This window comes from Magnolia sinica, chromosome 3 (assembly GCF_029962835.1).
Source record: "Magnolia sinica isolate HGM2019 chromosome 3, MsV1, whole genome shotgun sequence".
Taxonomy (NCBI): Eukaryota; Viridiplantae; Streptophyta; class Magnoliopsida; order Magnoliales; family Magnoliaceae; genus Magnolia; species Magnolia sinica.
In genome coordinates, this window is record NC_080575.1 from 76,172,246 (window position 1) to 76,191,700 (window position 19,455).

General features: G+C 37.8%; 1 protein-coding gene across 2 annotated transcripts in view; it reads left to right on the forward strand.

Annotated features, from left to right (window-relative positions):
* LOC131240032 (phospholipase A(1) LCAT3) overlaps positions 1-19,455 on the forward strand; it is a 43,462-nt gene that overhangs the window by 11,848 nt on the left and 12,159 nt on the right. For both annotated transcript variants that reach the window (XM_058238039.1, XM_058238037.1), the window contains exons 2-6: positions 2,015-2,106; positions 11,533-11,660; positions 11,838-11,973; positions 12,090-12,141; positions 12,302-12,402. In XM_058238039.1, coding sequence (XP_058094022.1) covers positions 2,015-2,106; positions 11,533-11,660; positions 11,838-11,973; positions 12,090-12,141; positions 12,302-12,402 — 509 coding nt within the window. The remainder of the gene's footprint in view (positions 1-2,014; positions 2,107-11,532; positions 11,661-11,837; positions 11,974-12,089; positions 12,142-12,301; positions 12,403-19,455) is intronic.

Consider the following 19,455-nt stretch of genomic DNA (forward strand, 5'->3'; position numbering starts at 1 on the left):
AGCCTCAGTAGGTAACTCTATACTAGCCTCTGGTGCACTCTCTCTAGCCACGAGGCCGCACATGTTGTACCCCTCAAAATAATGGTCTTGATGTCCCTCATGGAGTGGGGGTACAGGTGTACGCCCATGATTGATTCCTTGACCACCTTCATTCATTGGTCTATCCTCCTGGTCACCTGCCTGAGATTGGCCATCTTCCCTAATGGTGGGGTTTGTCCTGAGGGAGGCCTCTATTTGGTCAAAGCGTTGATATATGTCTTGTTCCAAGCGCTTTCCCCAAGACTCGATCAACTAGGACAGCTTGTTTAGTGACTCTAGCAATTGTTCTATGTTTAGTGTAGGATGTTAGCCAAAACCATGATCCGTACATGTGGGCGTACAACTTGCAACTCCACCTAAGGACTTTCTACGACGACTATATGGGACTAAATGATGCTATGAGACTCTATATGAGGGAAACTACGCAGTGCTACTAAAATCCAGCAATATAGTTGTCAAAATAAAGAAATAACAGAAAGTTATAGCGATGTAAATTGCTAACTTCCTACTAACAGAAATTTCAGCAACTAATATCAGGGACTATGGATTCCTAAAAGCTATATATGATTAACTGAATGCATGATGGACTCAAACAAACTAACCCTAAGCTCTAATACCAAATTTGATGCAGGACGTGAGATTTTAAATATGATATGCAAGATTTTAGGCTTAGGGGTGCCTATTTATAAGGAAAACCCTATACGCACCATGTGCGCAACCTATTACTTGGCGATGAAGTAAACTAAAATAAAAACTAAACAAAGAAATCTAAAGCGTTTACGATGTTCTAAATAATAACAATAAGCAAAACCTAAAATATGAAATCAATCTGACAATTGGGCCACGATCATGAGATCCCATGATGGGCTTTCTTGACTATCGGGCCAACCCTTTTAAACCAAAACTTCTTCTTCTAGTTAGGAGGCCCTCCCTAGACGTCGTTATCAAGCCAGATCAATGGTGGGGCCCTCCTTCTGCGTACATACGTGCGTAGGGGGGGTGGTGTGCGTGCGCGTGTGCGCATGATGTCCCCATCACATCATTTTTGGGCAAAGCATATATTTCAGCGGGCTTATTGCAACCATTGTGTTAAACATTACATACGTTCACTAAGAGATATTAAAGTTGATTAAGTAATTAAATTCATGCCCCTGTAAATATAACCATGCATGGCTACTTTTGGATTAAAGTTGATTCCCAATCCAGTGTGCCAAACACAATAGGAGGATTTCAAATCCAGGGGGTTCCAAATCCACGCTCCCAAACAGGCCCTAAACAGTAAGTTGTTGTTCTGTTTTAGGTGCTATTAGGACTGTCCGAATTTAGTGTGCTTTGAGTTTATGCATTTGTGTATTATGCTGGAAGAAGACGATCAAGAAAAATCATCTGCTGAAGTCCCCTCATCTGTTTCACTGTCTTCTAATGAGGTTGCCCCTTCGTAAGTGGCAAGATCAAGCAACGAAAAGTGAAGCTTGCAAAGTTTGTGAGTGAATCCTTGAGTTATTAGTTTACTGAACTTGTCTTCCTCTTTTTTTTCTCCTTTTTTATACTTTGCTGTGTTAAACATCATAATATAAAAGTAATTAGATATGATCTTTAACTAGGTGCTGCTCGCACTTCGGACTTGCAGTCACGCTCCCACTTCCTAGCTGTTTATACCTGCTGACATTTTGAAACAGGCACTCCCCCTCTCCCTCACCTTAACTTTTTGCCACTATAGATAATTCATCTTCTCTTGACAGCAAGGACCATATAATGGTTACATTTTGCACTGGGGACTATCCATGATGGGCCCTAGATGAGTGATTCCAACTTCCAATCACCAAGCGTTGGCCCCATATATGGTGGAGGAGCCTGAGGACTGTGATTTTTGGTGGTCCTATGTTCAACTCAACCAGTCCTCATTTTATAATAATCTGGTTTTCCTCTTGGTTTGCTCAGGTTAATTTTAGTTCTTTTTTTTTTTTTTTTGCAGGTTATACAGAATCTTTGGATGAAGATATCGAAGTTGAAGTTCCAGAAGATGATTATGGGTTGTATGCAATTGACATTTTAGATCCATCATGGGTAAGTTTCACATTTGCTTGTATGAAAGAGAAACAGAACTATATGATGTTTGTTTGTGACGCATAATCTTTACTTTGCCTGAAAATAGGCTATTTGTTTGCTTGATCCCTATTGCAAACTTTATAAAATTGTAGTCCTAGGTTCTTCTCTATTGACTTCTTTTCTTTTCTTTTTTTTAATTGCGCTTTGTTGTGGTTATAAGAAAACTAATTCTATGCTAGCAAACCAGTATCGGATTGGGCCATATGCCTTTTTCCATACTGATATGAAGCTGATCAGGATCCAAGAAACCTTGCCAATTTAATTTGCGCTTGGAAATAGTCATACATCCAAAATGAAGCTATTTCAATAAACGCATGAAATGGCTAGCAGATTTCAAATGCAAATTTTTATTCATTGCCCAGTGGCAAAGGAAATATGAGCTTTCTTCTTAACAAGATTCAGAATGCAGTGGGTGTTCAATGAATCCATTAGTGAGACAGCTCTTGAGTGGGCCAATGGGCCATTCAAAGGTCGAAAGACAATCTTGTGAGGGTGGAGAGGATTTGGAAGGAGAAACCAGAGTTTTTTTTTAAGAATCTGGATTATGTCTTTGTTTGGAGAGATTTTGTTTCCTTCTTCCGCTTTGACATTTCTTTTTGTGTTTCCTTTATCCCTAGGTTGGCGATGAGAGGGCCATGTCCCATGCTATTTTGTGTGTGTTTTTTTTTAATGAATTTTAGTAATCTTATTTATATATATATATATATAGAGAGAGAGAGAGAGAGAGAGAGAGAGAGAGAGAGAGAGAGAGAAATTTTCTATAACTATTAATGTGATGTGTTGATCTTCGATCAACTGTATGATCTTTGGTACTATTAGTGCATCTAACTACACTAATTATGATCTCAATATAACCTCCCTTGCAAACTTGCAACAAGTTCTTACATACAACTCAACTTTCATTCACAATGCATATCAATCTCATCCCTACCTTTATATGACTATTATTTTTTAATTATATACCAATACAATGATATCAATTCCTTCTAGTCCATTTCTTATCCGTCAGACGTCAGTGTTTGGTGACTTTGATCAGCATTATCAGCTTCTAGCAACTACGTTCTCTCTTATGGAATACAAGTATTTGGAGGCATTGAAAAAAAAAAAATGCTTACCAAGGGCTAAAACCTTGGAATTTCATCGATGAATGACTGGTTGCGTCGGAACTGTTGCAAGCTTGTCTAGCTCTGTTGAGTGGGAAAGTTCATCAAAAACTTCCATTGTAAGAAAAATACTCCACTTTTGAACTTAGGAGACAGGGCACTGTTTATAAGGAAATTTAGCTGATTATCTAAGAAGGCAATTCATGAAATTTAATGAACTATGATCAAGTTGCATAGCCCAGGGTTTTGGTGAGCATTTTCAAGTAAATTTCTTTTGAACTTCCCATGTTGTTCCACGTCGCTTTGGTAGAAGGGTCCCACTTCTCTTGAACTGGACTGTAAACTGTCTTTTACAATCCGGTTTTCGTTCGAAAAGTCCAAGGGAGGGAAAATTTCCTAAAACATGGCTACATTCTCTAATTTGGTGAATCGTAATCAGTTGTTGTATTTGCCGTTGGGACTTGGGAGGGGCCAGATTTACTTGGTCAAATGGGCAAGTTGAGGCCACTGTGGCGCATCTCGACGGATTTTTTTATTTTGCCTGATTGGGCTGAAAAGTTCCCTCTTGTGTTTCAACATGGTTTGCCCAGAGTCATTTCTGACCATCGACTTATTATGCTTGAAGTCCCAAAAGAGAATTGGGGCCCAAGACCCTTCAAATTCGAGGCAATTTGGTTGGAGGTTGATGGCTTCAGTCAATTGGTGGGAATTGTTTTCGGTGGAAGGATACACAAGTTTTAGATTGGTCAGGAAGCTCAGATTACTTAAGGATAGAATTAGGCAGTGAAAGAAGGATGCTCTAGGGGAGAGAGGCTAAATTTGAAAAGATAGTTGAAGAAATTCACGCTTTTGATTTATTCGAAGAGCCTGATTCTTTATTAGATGAAGACAAGAGTCAAAAGGAGCAGCTTGTGCCTAATTTATGCTCAGAAGGCCAAGGAAGAAGAGATTAACTGGAGGCAGAGATCTAGGGCTATTTGGCTTAAGGAGGGCAATAAGAACACTCGTTTCTTTCATAGTATGGCTAGTGCTTGTGCCTGCAGTAATTGGATCTCTAGTTTGTTGATTGATGGTTGTCAAACATCTAATAAGGACACTATTTCTGAAAAATCACTTGTGGTGTAATAGGATTACCACGGCCGCACGCGTGGAAGCTTTGCGAAGTTGAGGAATGAAGGCTATGTCCTAGAGAGGGGGTGATTAGGACCAATTAAAAATTTCCATCTTTTAATACCCAATTTCCTACTTAAGCTAATATGCAAATTAAGCAAGGCAATTAACTCTACGGCTTCCAAACCAATAGAGGGTCCAATCACATACACTACAAATGATATGCAATAAGCAACTAGTCTGTAACATGATAATATACATATGTGTGTGGAATGTGCTAACTATCAAGTCCTAATATTCATCTAATCATGCATACAAATAATTAAACATGCAATCACATAAGCATAATTAAACAAGTGCGCGAATGATAATTCCAAATACAAGTATGTATAGTGGTTCGGTTTCCCTACTCTACTCCCAGCGGATACACTCAACCCATGAGTATACCGGATTTCACTATTAGAGGTTTTCAATCAGGTTAACCTCTGAACTTTACAATCCTACACAAGAAAGGGTTCCCGCAAGAGACTTTATGTGGTTTTCTATAGGCTCTTTATAAACATCAGTCCTCCACCAGAACCTATTGACGTACACTCCCGTCGGAGGCTCCCCGCAAGAGACTTTAGTTGGTTTTCCTTAGGCTAACCAACAACCTCGGTCCTAGTTCAATGATCTACGTTTACTCCCGACGGAGGCTCCCACAAAGACTAACATGTATGCACCCGTGTCTGGTGGCCTACAAAAGGATTTGATTTAGGCCTTACACAAGAGCCAAGGTCCTACAAAGGAACTTCAGTTTAGGCCCTACAAAAGAACCAATGTCCTACACAAGAAGCTAGTCGAGTTTGGGTCACAAACTCTTACCCTTGATCCTACACAAAGAAAGAGAGCATATAAACTCTTACACTTGACAACTTGTTGGATTGAGCCCTTTTTGTATTGTTGTTTCGGATTACTTGATCGATACTCTCCCATGCTTCAATCAGCTTCCATTGGCTCGCCCAATCAAGATACCGATGCTTTGTCAAGACTCCAGCTTCAAGATCAAACACTTTACATGTAGTGCTCCTTTGAGGTGACCAAGGTGATGGGGGGTTGGTTGAATCTCTTACAACTAATGAAAAGTTGTAATTCCTAGGGGATTCACCTAGATGGGTCTTCTAGAAGATTTAGACAATGGTATGCCTATAGAGGTTGAGTCTAATATCTAGAAAGTGAAGAAGTTCAAGTACATCCTCAAGGTGGAGTTTGAAATCCTCATTAGAGTGATAATCTCAAGGAATATGACTTAGAATTCTTTGGTTTAGAGGCTTGAGATGAGGGAAATAAACATGAAATCACTTAAGCTTCTATTGAACCAAAAACTCATGCTAATGCCCAAGAACCGAATGCCATTTATAAGAAGTTCGAATTCCAACAGTCAGAAAACGGGCAAATAATGGCTTTGTTGATACCATCGATTGGTCTTCGATGCCATTAAGGTGACCTTCGATGCCATTGAGAAAATCAAATAATATGATTTGTTTTTACTGGACATATCTGAGTTACATATTTGATGCCATCAAAGTGAACCTTCGATGCGATTGAGAAAATCAAACAAAATGATCAATTCTTGGTGGACATATTCGATTTCTTGTTCGATGCCATCAAAGACCCCTCGAGGTCTGCTCGATGGGATCGAGCACCACTTGAAATCCGTTGTTTTGGGCTTATGTTTTCACAATAGCTTTGCACCTCTCTAGCCTTACTTATCATGTTCCAATTAGATTCTTAAGGTTAAGGGATGATCAACAAGGTTTATCTATTAAGCCAAGATCATTTAGAAGTTCAAGGGTTGTTTTGGGTCAAGGGTTAGGGTCACCAAGGTACCTCATTTACCTATTCTTTACTCCATAATGCTCTTGTACTCCTGTGTCTTCATTGCCAAGGCTCAACCAACTACATCACACAAGGACTCACGTGATTGACAAATAAGATGTACAAATCAATATACTAACACTTTCTGGTTCTATTATATCCTTTTATCAGAATATTTTGACGGCTGAAAAGTGGGGGAGGTCGAAGCTTGATAACATCTAGTTTGAAAAGATTACAAAGGCAGATGTTGCATCTCTTGATAGGCCCATTTTGGAGGAGGAGGTTTGTGCGGCTTTGCGTGCGATGTGTGGGGAAAAGGCCCCCGGGCCCAACGGTTTTCCCATCCTTTTCTTTTAGAAATTTTGGCACGTAGTTAGAAAGGATGTTATGGATTTCATTGCTGAATTTGTGGATAGGGGACGGTTGTCTTTCGAGATGGGGGGCTACATTCATTATCTTATTGCCTAAGGTAGAAGGAGTGGAGCAACTTAAAGACTTTAGGCCAATTAGTCTTATAGGTGCACTTAATAAGATCTTGGCTAAATTTCTTGCAGATAGATTTAAGGGTGTGCTTCCTGGAGCCATTTCAGAAAATCAGGGTGCATTTGTTGTAGGTAGAAAATTTTGGATAGTGCCTTGGTGGCACATGAATGTATCAACTCCAGGCACAGAGATAAGTTGAGTGGCTTGTGTGCAAACTCGACATTGAAAACGCCTATGACCACGTTGATTGGGAGTTTTTGGATTATATGCTTCTCAGGACTGGTTGTAGCCAGAGGTGAAGGGATTGGATCATGACTTGTGTTCAATTGCCCTCATTTTCGGTTCTCTTGAATGGCTCTCCTAAGGGTTATTTCAAGTCTTCAAGAGGGTTAAGACAGGGGGACCCGTCATCTCCTTATTTTTTTCGCAGTTATCGGAGAAGCGCTTAGTGCTATGCTCCATAGAGGGGCAAAGCTTGGTTTGTTTCTCGATTTCCAAGTTGTTGAAAGTAGTCGTCAAGTTTCTCATCTTCAGTTCATAGATGTCACATCGCTTTTCTGTGAGGCAAAGGCCATGGCAGTTGATAATCTTCGTAAATTGACGGTTTGCTTCGAAGCGGCTTCGGGTCCTAAAGTTAATGTTGCAAATTCAGAACTTCTAGGCATTCATGTTGGGGAGGAGTTGAAGTCCTTCTCGGGTATATTCGGATGCAAGACTAGGTCTTTCCCTTCCACCTACCTCAGTTTGCCTCTCTGTATTGGGAAACGGGCTTCTCACTTGTGGGATCGGGTGATTGGGAGGATCAAGAGGAAGCTTGCTAGTTGGTAGTGTCACCTTCTTTCATTAAGGGGTTGTCTAACTCTCATTAAGGTGGTTTTTGCTAACATGCCCATATATTTTTTATCGCTCTTTGGTGCGTGAGAGTTTTGTTGTTAAAGCTTGAGAAGCTAACACGAGACTTTCTCTGGAAGGGTGCAACCATGCAAGTGAAGGGAATAAATTTCATCACTTAGGTGGGAAGAGGTTTGTAGGTCATATGAAGGAGGAGCGGGTATCAAACCCTTGGGGACTATGAACACTGTGGTGCTTGGTAAATGGATTTGGAGGTTCGGGGTGGAAGAGGACAAAATGTGGAGGGAAGTAGTGATTGCCAAATATGGTACTCAGGACGGGGGGTGGTATGTCAAGAGGTCTTCTCTATATCAGGCTTCAGCTATTTGGAAGGTCGTGGCGACCACCAAGCATATTGTTCATGAGGGTATTTCTTTCACCCCTGGGAAGGGGCTTCATATTCATTTCTAGGTGGATGTGTGGTGTGGTGACCAAGCATTGCAAATACTTTTCCCTATAATTGCTCACCTAGCTACCGATCATTTCGTTCTTGTAGTTGATTGCTTCTTGGTTATAGGAGGTTAGTGGTTTGGGCTCCTCCGTGCCGCAGGGATTTATTGGAGTATGAAATTGACGAGTTTGCCAATCTGCTCATCATCCTTATGAAGGTTAAAATCGATATTTCAGAGGATGAGATTTTTTGAAGTGGAATTCCTTCTAGAAAGTTTTCAGTTAAATCTTTCTATAGATTATCATGGGGTCCTTCGTAGCGATCCCTTATTCACCTGCTCTAGCATTGGTTTTATGGTGCTTTGCCTCAGGTTGCAGTCTTCGTGTGGTTGGTTTGTCATAAGAGGATCCTCACTATCGACAATTTGCAAAGAAGGGCTATGGTTCTTCCTAATATTTGTTTCCTATGCATGAATAGTATGGAGTTGATTGATCATCTATTTATCCATTACCCTTTTGTCGGGACTGGAACCATTTTTTATCCGTATTGCACATGGATTGGGTGATGCCAGCTTCAGTGGAAGCGCTTTTGTGGGCATGGCACGGTAGCAGGATCGGCAAAGGGGACAAGAAGTCCTGGAGGTTGCTTATTATGGCCGTGTTTTGGGTCAATATGGGGGGCAAGGAATGGGAGTTGCTTTAGAAATGTTCCGACTAGGGTGGAGGAGGCTATTGCTAAAATTAAAGCTTTTGTTAAGGGTTGGGGTCGCTTTGGTTAGGCCGTCGTGGCCTCTCCTCTAGCTGGTTTCCAGTTTTTGGCGTTGGAGGGTGATTTCTTTTCTTGCTTCTTGTGAGCTTTTTAATAAAGTATCCGTTACTTCTCAAAAAAAAAAAAAAAAAATTTGCATTCATTTTACATTGTTTCCTTCATTTTCTTGTTCCATCCACCACTACCTAGCAAATATCCATTCCCTCTTTGCCTTCAGTTTCGGACCATTCAGATACCTGGCTAGAGATGACAATAGTAATGCAAGGTCAACTCAACTTCATAACATTGGTAAGCTTCTCAAAATTGTTACTAAGTGCATGAATTGTCCAATATTTAGTAGGACTATTACAATATTTGATGTTGACTGTGACAACTCTTTTAACATGAGTGTAGCACTATAGGTCTATTACTATCACAATATTTACTACTCTGGACTGCCATAAGAAATTGGAAAGCTTCCACTGTACATTTGTAGTACTCTCACAATATTTAATTATTGTCATTGTTAGTTTATGAATATTGAAAATTGCACCTCTTTAACCTTAAAGTCGCTTGTTGAAGTGTAGAATTATAGGTCTATTACTCATTGTTTGAAATATCCTCGATATTATCCTTATCTCCAGCTCAACAACACCAATAACACTGGTAGTGTCAGAGATTCCAAGTATCAGCAATGTATCGTTAAGTATTGCCAACGTATCGATATCGCCAATGTAATCGCCAATCTTTTCAACTGTGAAAATTCTAGGTATCGCTTGTATTGGCAATGTATGATATCACAAATGTATTGCCAATATTTTCGACTATGTAAATTCTAGGTGACGCTTGTATCACAAGTGTATTGGTGATATTTCAATAATATTACCAACATATCAATGTCAACAAAAAATTGTTTATTAAAAAAAATCATTTCAAAATTTTTTATGGGCACATGGTTGTATGCAATGTTTTAAATATCGCCAATATATCCCACGATAAATCTTGTATCCCACATGTGCGATATGAAACGCGCATGTAGTGCCGATATATCCCGCATATTTGATCCAGTGAGCATTTTCAATTTCCGATCCCTTTTTTGGTTGAAATTATGTTAAATCAGTATCAAATGGTTATAAATCCATTGGTTCTTCATGTTTTGCATGAAAAATCATGGAGTTGGAGCTTTGATTTCGATATCCATTGGTTCTTCATGTTCTCCATGTTTTTTTCAAAATTTTCTTTCAACTAGCTATCAATTGAGACTAATTTTGAAATATTTAGGAGTATTTGATGAAATGATCATCACATACACTCTAATTTCGAAATTTGAGTGTAGGTAGTTTGATTTGGGGAAAATTAGGGAAATTTCAAAATTTCCCCAATTTCTCCCAAATTTCTTGGAATGTTGCACTCCAAACATGAAATCAAGCATGTATGAGGGTTAGTCTATTGATTTGTTTAGTCCTTCTCAATTTTCAAAAAATAAAAATCATTTTAATTAAAATTTAATAAAATATCAATTTGAATATAGTTGCATTAGTTCAGGAGTGTTTAATGAAATGATCATTACATACACTCTAAATGTTATGCATTCAATTTGAATTTAGTTGCATTAGTTCAATCAGATAGCGCATAGCTTAGGACCCTATACAAAGGAAACCTATTATGTGAATTTCTTTTTTGAGATGTTATAATTTAAAAGTGTGTATTATGATCTTTTTAAACAATCCCTAAAGTTTCATTGAAAAATTCAACTATTTTCCCAATGTTTCCCATGTTTCCCAAAAAGTGCGATAAATTACCTGATATAGACGATATATCCCGTGCGATAACCCATATGTTTCTATATCCCAAGGATGCGATACGTAACATGGTACCGATATTTCGAACACTAGTTGTATGCAGTGTTCAAATTTTCATTGATATTATTGATAATATCTCGATATTATTATTATCATCGTAACATGCATGATATCAAGACCAAAATCTTTCGTTTCCTTTCTAGTTGTCGATGATTTCTTGGCGAAATATCGTGTTGTCGATATTCTACAGTATCGATGGATGTTTGGATGGAATGTTGGATGGGGTTGTTGGATTGATTTCTTACGACAGCACATGCTTTTAGGCCTATATTAAATGGAAACTTATTACGTATGTATTATTTTTGCAATTTTTTTATTCCTAAATATGGAAATATTTGTATTTTATCATCTTCTGAAGTTTCACTGAAAATTCACAGTTTTTCCCACGTTTCCCCACGTTTCCGGTTATCTGCAATATTATTTGCAATATTGATATTGCTTTTGTATCCCTGGCTAGTGAAAGTTGTAGAGATACCGATACTCCGAACACTGCTATTACTACATCGGCCTCTTTCTTAATTATGTTGATGGCTATCTATAGCTAAAATTTATCCATTGATGCTCAAAAAAGGTGTATAGCTAAGATGCTGTTTGGTCTCAACTTGAGGTCCCAGCTGATTCGAATCTCATTTGAACTCAGTGATGCATGTCTGATTTAAAACCCGAAATTGTAGAAAATTAAAACAAGTAAGAAACAGAAGTTGATTTTGGAAACTCGAAGTATGAGATCAAGAAGCAATGTAATTTTACTTTTCACTGCGTGTGGTGTATTTTTTTTCCCCCCGTGTTTCAGATGCTTATGTATTCCATTAGAGAAATGTGAGGTCAATGGACTCATCTATTATGAAAACCAAGGTTAAATTTGTGTGATAGTGGAATTTTTATTGTTTTGTACATGATGTTTGTTCTTGTTTTTTGACATCTTTTTATTGTTTTCCAGTTCACAAAATGTCTACATTTGACAGACGTATATCATTTCCATGATATGATTAACATGCTTGTCGAATGCGGGTATGAGAAGGGAACCTCACTGTTCGGATATGGTTATGACTTCCGGCAAAGCAATAGGTAGTAAATTATACCGGTTTACTTTCACAACAGCTAAAGTGAATTATTTGATTCTCAGACGATTCTATCCATAAGCAAGCCAAGCTAAGTGTTATGACATGATGTTGCTAGTGTTCCTCAACTAGCATCTAAAACTACCTGATGTTCTCAGCATGGGATTGGTTTTCTTGTTGGCAGAATTGATAAAGCACTGGATGGCCTAAAAGAAAAACTGGCTACAGCTTACGAGGCTTCTGGGAAGAAAAAAGTGAATGTCATTTCACATTCGATGGGTGGATTGCTTATGCTGTGTTTCCTGTCACTCCATCATGATGTATGCCTCTTTTTGAAACTTGGTGACAAGTCAAACCATCTATTGATGTTCTCTAGAATATGCATACAAATTTCCATGTGTGCCATTAGAGCCATGACCTATTGGTTACTCATCAGGTGTTTGCAAAGTATGTAAATAAGTGGATTTGCATTGCGTGCCCCTTTCAAGGTAATTTCCTGAAATAGTGTTAAGGAAGTTCACATCCTTCTTTGTTATTCTACTCTGAATATGCCTTGAGAGTTCAGAACATGTACTTTTAGAGGATTCAAGCATATTATAAATGGTCTAAATTGGCAGTTTAATGTAAGTTGTGAAATATTTTTAACAGGTGCACCTGGATGCATCAATGATGCCATTTTGACGGGATTACAGTTTGTTTATGGCTTTGAGAGCTACTTTTTTGTATCTAGATGGACAATGCATCAACTGGTAATTCTTAATCCTTTTGAGTTTTTTTCTGGTATATGCCTAAAGCTAGCTAAGCTAGTTTTTCCATTTTAACGGGATTACAGTTTGTTTATTTGAGAGCTATGTTTTCTATCTAGATGGATTGCAGCAACTCGTAATTATTAATCTTTATGAGTTTATTTCTTTTATGTGCCAACTAAGCTAGAATTTGATGCTGCCAATTATGATGTTGCCTTAATTTCAGATGAAATTAAGCTACAATAGGATATCTTTGCTTCTTTTTTTCCACTCCCTAACTTTGTTATGAGCTTTTCAGTTGTAATCCACATGTGCATTGTCTTAACACATTGGACTCAGCTAATGTCTTTTAATTGCTGTTTCTTTTATGACATCAATTCACCAAACCTGTCTATTCTTTAAGATTAAGATAATGTTCTTTTAAAATCCTGCAGTTTTTTTGTGAATTTAGAAAAAATAAAATAAAAATTGAGAGATAATTTAGAAAATTTTATACTTTCCTGTCTAAGATTAGGGGATGTAAGAAGGCCAGTACCTTCAAATGAAACATTTTCTTCCCAACGTGGTCATATTTCCATAAATTTGAGTTTCTATTTTGGGAGCATACTTAAAAGGTCACATTGTAAATCAGCCAATGCTGTCAGTGGAGTTGTGTGATATTTGTGTTATAACGCCTTTTTGGTTGTACTCTAGGTATGAGTTTTGTACTCATTTTTTTCATATATAGAAATGAGTTTTGCATGTTTCGTGAACTAGTGGTCAAAAGTTTTGGGGATAATTCCATCCAGTTCTGAAAATATTGATAGTGTCGAACTTGCCTGAGCAAACTTGTTCAGTGGTTAGAAAGATAAGTCAGTAGGTTGCAAAACCAGCTAAAGTATTGTAAAAAGCATCCGTCTGAATCAAAAGCAGCACAGATGTAGCAAGCTTGGGTCTTGTATCTTTTGTTGTCAAACTGTTGTTGCAGCTGAGCACCTTTTGACATTCATATTTAGGCAAAGAAACACTCAGCTTTTGCAGTCCTCTCAATCAAATTCCCTACTGCATGTCATTATTTTGTACACCATTTCTTTTTGTCTTACATTGATGAATTAGTGGTGTGTGTCATGTTATGACTTATGGTTCAAAATGTTGGTAGATGTGCAATGTATTGACCAAGACATACCACATAGCTACCTTGCAGGATCCTTCTAACTAGGTGCTGCTCATGCCTCAAATCTCCACTCAGGCTCTTGCTTTTGCTCCCACTCCTACCTATTATATTTGTTTACATTTCCAAAGAGATGCTTCCCCATTACCACGCTCAAATTTGTTGTCGTTTCACGCTTTGTGCAACTATAATCACTAATATTTGTATATGAACTTGCCTTAGTCAAAGTTCCCATCATATTGGCACATATCGGCTGATATGGACCAATATAGAATGATAGGCAATCTCACTACTTGTGGGAGTACGTTTTTTCTCTTTGCTTTGTTATTTCTGGCTTTCCTTTTTTGTTTTTATTTTATTTTTTTTCCTCTTAGAAAAAGGGGTGAGAGGGGGGTTTCTCTCTTGTGGAGCTGTGAATTTGTATAATATATACTCTTCAACTGGAAAAATAATGCTTATAGTATATATGTTATTTGTGTTTCACTTTCATACACAAATACATTTGCATTAATTTATTTATAAACTCAGAGAAAACCATAAGATTCTAAAACAACCACACCCATTAGGATGATAATGATGTTCAGGACTTGAACTTCGATGTGGTATGGGCTGAGTCAATTGACTAAGTATCCAAACCACTCTTCTATTGTACTGACATCTAGTGGGGTGGTAAAGTCTTTACTTAGAAAAATGTTTCTTTTTCTGAGTTGCACTTTACCTGTAAAGTCTTTTGCCTCCCAATGATTAGTTCTTTTCAAAAAAAAAAAAAAGGAAGAAGAAAAAAATTATATAGGTTCCTCGCAACTCTTTACTAATACTCAAAACACCCTCAACTCCTTACCTATAAAGGCATCTAGTGCCAAGCATGATAGATTGAAACTCTTTCCATGTGAAACAGTTTACTATATAAAGAGTTCACTTAAGTAGGCCATATCGTTAGTTAAACCATAGATAGGTCATCAAGTCTCTTCTTACTACCTCTACCCACATCCTTTTGGGTCCTCCCCTTTCCTTTTTAGAGCCTTCAACTTGAACCAACTTACTCCTAACTAGTGTAGTTCTTGGTCTGTTGCACATGGCCAAACAATCTGAGTCTACTTCCCCACATTTATTATCTTGCTACTCCTAAATTCCCTCAAATTCAATCATTTCTAAGTCTCTCCTTGTCTTGCCACTAATCCATCTCAACATCCTTATTTCATATACGCTAATCCTATGAACATGTTTTTCCTTTGTGCACAACATTCCATCCCATAAATTATGGTTGGTTTTATAGCTATCCTGTAAGATTTCTCCTTCAGTTCCATAAGTGTGTGGGGTAGACATTATATTATGTTGACGGACCATGATGGATGGTCATGATCACACGTGTGGCCCACTTCGTATGGAGATTATGGTTTATATTGTTTCATTTCATTGTTCCTTTTGTTTAGTCTTTAAGCCGATGTGTTGGCATAAAGTTTAAGCATATGGGCTTTGGTTATGGACTAACTTAAGCATGGGGCTTATTCTTCTTCTTCTTCTTCCTCTTCTTCTTCTTCTGTTTTTTTTTTACTTTCACATATATTATGAAAGCTCTAATGATAATAAGAGGAGAGGCTAAGAGTGTCATCACCTTTTGAGCCTTCTCTCTCTTCTTTTGTTTCTTCTCGTATTTCTCCCTTTCTCCTTCTCAATCTAACTCAAGGAAAGTGGCATCAGGGCAGTAAGTGTCAATTTGGAACATTGGATTAAATGATATTGAATTGTAATACGTGGAATTAACACCATTATTGCATAATGATTATATATCTGGAAATACCATCATGGTATTTTGATTGTCCAATGCCATGTTTGGGATCAAATTCTTCCTTTGGAAAAACATTGTATGAAGTGAAACCTATGTTTGGTGGACCATGGAATTGTAATCAATGAACTGGATTTCACAAATGGTGCTGGTCACCTTAATGCATATGCAACTCAATTATAATGTGTAAAGGGCGCATATGGACTCAATGCGGATAAAACACATGCATCAACGTGGGGCCCACAGATGTAGTGGATTTCGAATCCACTAGAAATCTCATTGTATCTCCTATTGGGATTGGATGATATGATACCTGGATTAAACCAACCCTTCCCATCTTTTCCAAATGTCAGATGGAATTTACATTCAACCAAATGTAATTCCACACCACCTAATCCCAGGTTCCAAATAGGCCCTAAAAGATCTAGTATCAGGTTCCTTCATCTTTTCTTTCACTTTGCTTTTTTTTTTTTTCTCTTCATTTTTCTTCTTCACAAGGTGAAACCCAAGGGGGCTGATCTATGCAAATCTCCTTCATTCATCTTTCAACCACAATATGGTGGGTTATGTAGTTGTGCCTTGTGAATGTGTTTGAGGCTCGCTTTCACATACAACCATTTTGGTGGTTTAGAGTGGGCCATAGATGCATAGTGCATCTATGGTTAAATTCTAAGATCAAATGTCGGTATAGAGATGGTGAATGAAAGTGAAGAGTTCCTCATATTTGTCATCAATTGGTCAGTATGTGTGGGGATGATCATTGATCTATGCTTTTTTAAAGTAAGTGTTTGGTGAGTTCAAGTTCAAATTCTTCCCTGGGTATTTGATCTCTTCTTTTCCTAAAATATGGATGTTAAGAATGATGCCAATGTTAGTTTGTTGCCTTCATCTGAGTCGACGAATTGTAAAATTACATCGACCAAACTTAATGGTGCGATTTATTTACAATGGGCCACATTCATAGAAGTATGTTCTATAGGAAGAAGGAAATTAAAGTATCCAATATCCCCTAAGCCTAGTGAAAACTCAAAAGATTATGAACATTGGGTGGCAGAAAATACTCAAATTAGAGCTCTTTTATGGAATAGCATGGAGCCATATATTAGGGCAAACGTGATCTTTTTTAAAATGACAATAGAAGTTTGGAAATTTTTGAAAGGGATGCATTCAGATAAGAAGAATTTGACTCGTAAAGTTGCTTCAAAACATCTTTACACTTCAACAAGGGGATAAGAGTGTAGGCTAGTATTATTCGGTGTTGCAGAGTGTATGGGAAGAATTGTATGTATGCCGACCCAGTTGACTGACCATGAGACAACAGCGAGAGGAATATTGTGTTGCCAAATTCTTTTCTAGTCTTCAACTTGAATCCAAGCCTGTGCGAGCTCATGTTCTTGGTAGTAGTGAAGTTTCATCTACTACAAAGGCGTTTGTCAGTGTTCATCATGAGGTTAGTGCAAATACTCCGTGTTCATTTTCATCTTATCAATCGGCGTTTATTTCTTACTCTGGTAGAGGGAGATGAAGTCAGGTGACCATCGTTGTGGTGGACAATTTATGGGTAGAGATTCAGGGGGAGGTCACTTTGGTGGTATGAATACTTGAGGAGGTCATGATGCAAAGTTTAGTGGTAGCCATGGTTGTGGTCGTGGAAATCGATCATGCTCTCATTGTGAGCTTTCTAACCACAGTTGATAAATGTTAAGACCTCATTGGCAAGCCAATTTGGGCAAATCAATCTTCTGATGACGATTTCAAGTTCTATGTAGTCAAGCACATCTTAACTCACTATGAATTACGTACGATAGGTGATATACTTACGTTGTCCAAGAATGAGTTTGTTAAATTGCTAAAAGATCATTCCAACAATGTGTCCCGTTCCATTGCTACTCTTGCTTAATCGGGTATGATATGCCTTGCGTCCTTTGAAAATCTTCCTTGGTTTATTCATTTCAGAACTTCAGACCATATGACTTGTAAGCATAACATCTTGTCTCAGTTAAATAAGTATACTTCCATATCTTCTATTACATTAGTTGATGGTACCTCAACTCGTGTGTCTGGGTTAGGTATTGCTTATCCAACATCATCTTTTCCATTGACGTCAGTGTTATATATTCCTAAATTTCTTCAAAGTCTATATTAGTAAGGTAATTAAATCCTTACATTATATCGTTCCTATTGTGAATTTCAAGATTCGAAGACAAGGAGGACAATTGGTGGAGGAATCTCAACAATGGAATAATTAGAGTTGTACTGCGGACAGATGTCTCGCCTCATCAATGCCATTACAAGCTTGGTCACCCTTCATTGAGTAGTTCAAAGAGTTATTCCGTTGTTATCTTGTGTTTGACTTAAAATGCGAAGCTTGCAAGTTCAGAAAGCGTCATAGAGTCTCGTTTTTGCCTCGTGTGAACAAAATGAGCAATAGACCTTTCTCTTCAACACATTCTGATGTGTGGAGTCCAGTTTATACTACTAGTTTATTTGACTTTTAAGTACGTCATTATTTTTATGAACGATTATTCTCGCATGACCTAGTTATATTAATTGAAAGATTGCTTTAAACTATTTTCTTGCTTTAAAGAATTTCGTATGGAAGTGCAAGCACAATTCAATGCTTAGTTGTGTATTCTATGTTTAGATAATGCTTGGGAATATATATATATATATATATATATATATATATATATATCATGAATTTAATTCGTATCTTTCATCATATCTATCAGCTTATGGCATTATTCACAACATTCCACAACAAAATTGTGTTTCTAAACTTAAGAATCGACACTTAATTGTGGTTTCTTAGGCTTTATTGTTTAACATGATGGTTTCGAAAATGTTTTGGAGTGATGCAATTTCAATTGCACACTGTATAACAAATCGGATGCCTTCATCTGTGTGTGTGCAGTTGATGCCATGTTCTTTGAAAGTACCCCCTTTTTCAAAGATGGTTAGTCATTGTAGTTCAGACAAAGTTTTCCATGTTAAGAAGTCCATTTTTTGTTTAAAACAATTTGCAAGAGCTTGTTTTGAGAAATTTAGTAAAATGGTGTTTGAATTAGGAATGAAACAGAGTCAGATTGACCACTCCGCCTTTGTGAGGAAAAGTGGGATGGGCCTTTCTGTTGGTTGCGTATGTGGATGGTATCATTGTCACTAGCAGTGACAAGGTGAGTACTAACAAGTTGAAGACATTTTTTCATCAACATTTCTATATAAAGAACTTGGGTCATCTTCGATATTTATTAGGTATTGAAGTAGCAATATTGAAGGTGGATGTTAATTTATTGCAACAAAAATATTTGATAGGTTTACTGGCCAAGATTGGTCTTTTGGGAGCCGAACCAGTTAAAACTTCTATGAACCCAAATCGGAAGCTTAGTATGGGGCAAAGAGAGTTGATTGATGATCTAGAAAGATATTTTCGACTCGTCAGAAATTTTATTTACTTAATGATCACTCAACTTGATATCACTTTTCCTTTTAAGTGTGGTCAGCCAGTTTGTGCAAGTTCCTCATGTTCCTTACATGGAAGTCTCATTTCATATACTCAGATACTTGAAGGGAACTCCTGGTTGTGGCATTCTATATAAGTGCAATGATCATATTCAAGTAAGAGGGTATTCAAATGTAGACTGTGTTGGTTCTCCATCTAATGGATGATCTGCTACAGGTTATTATACCTTTATGTGAGGTAACCTAATTATGTGGAGAAGGAATAAAGTGCGGTGGCCCATTCAAGTGCATAGGCAGAGTATAGGGCAGTTTCTCATGCTACATGTGAGCTTTTTTTACGAAATATCGCCGATAATTTCGGTGTCGCTGCACTGGCGACACCGAAACCCCAATATTTCGTTTCGTTTCCAGATTTCGCCGAAATCTCGCCGATATTATCGATATTTTCAAGATCAGGACGACATATCACTGTTCCCACCAACCACGGGTGGGAACTGTAGCCACCAACCCACTTTTATCGATAAAAGAGGGGGTTGTCAGCGAAAAAATCACAAAAAACATAAGAAATACCTGTTTTTTCGCCCGGATTTGGAGGAAGACGCGAGTTCAGCTGCTCTTGAGTGCAGATCGACATTTCCGGTAAGATTCAACCCTAAAA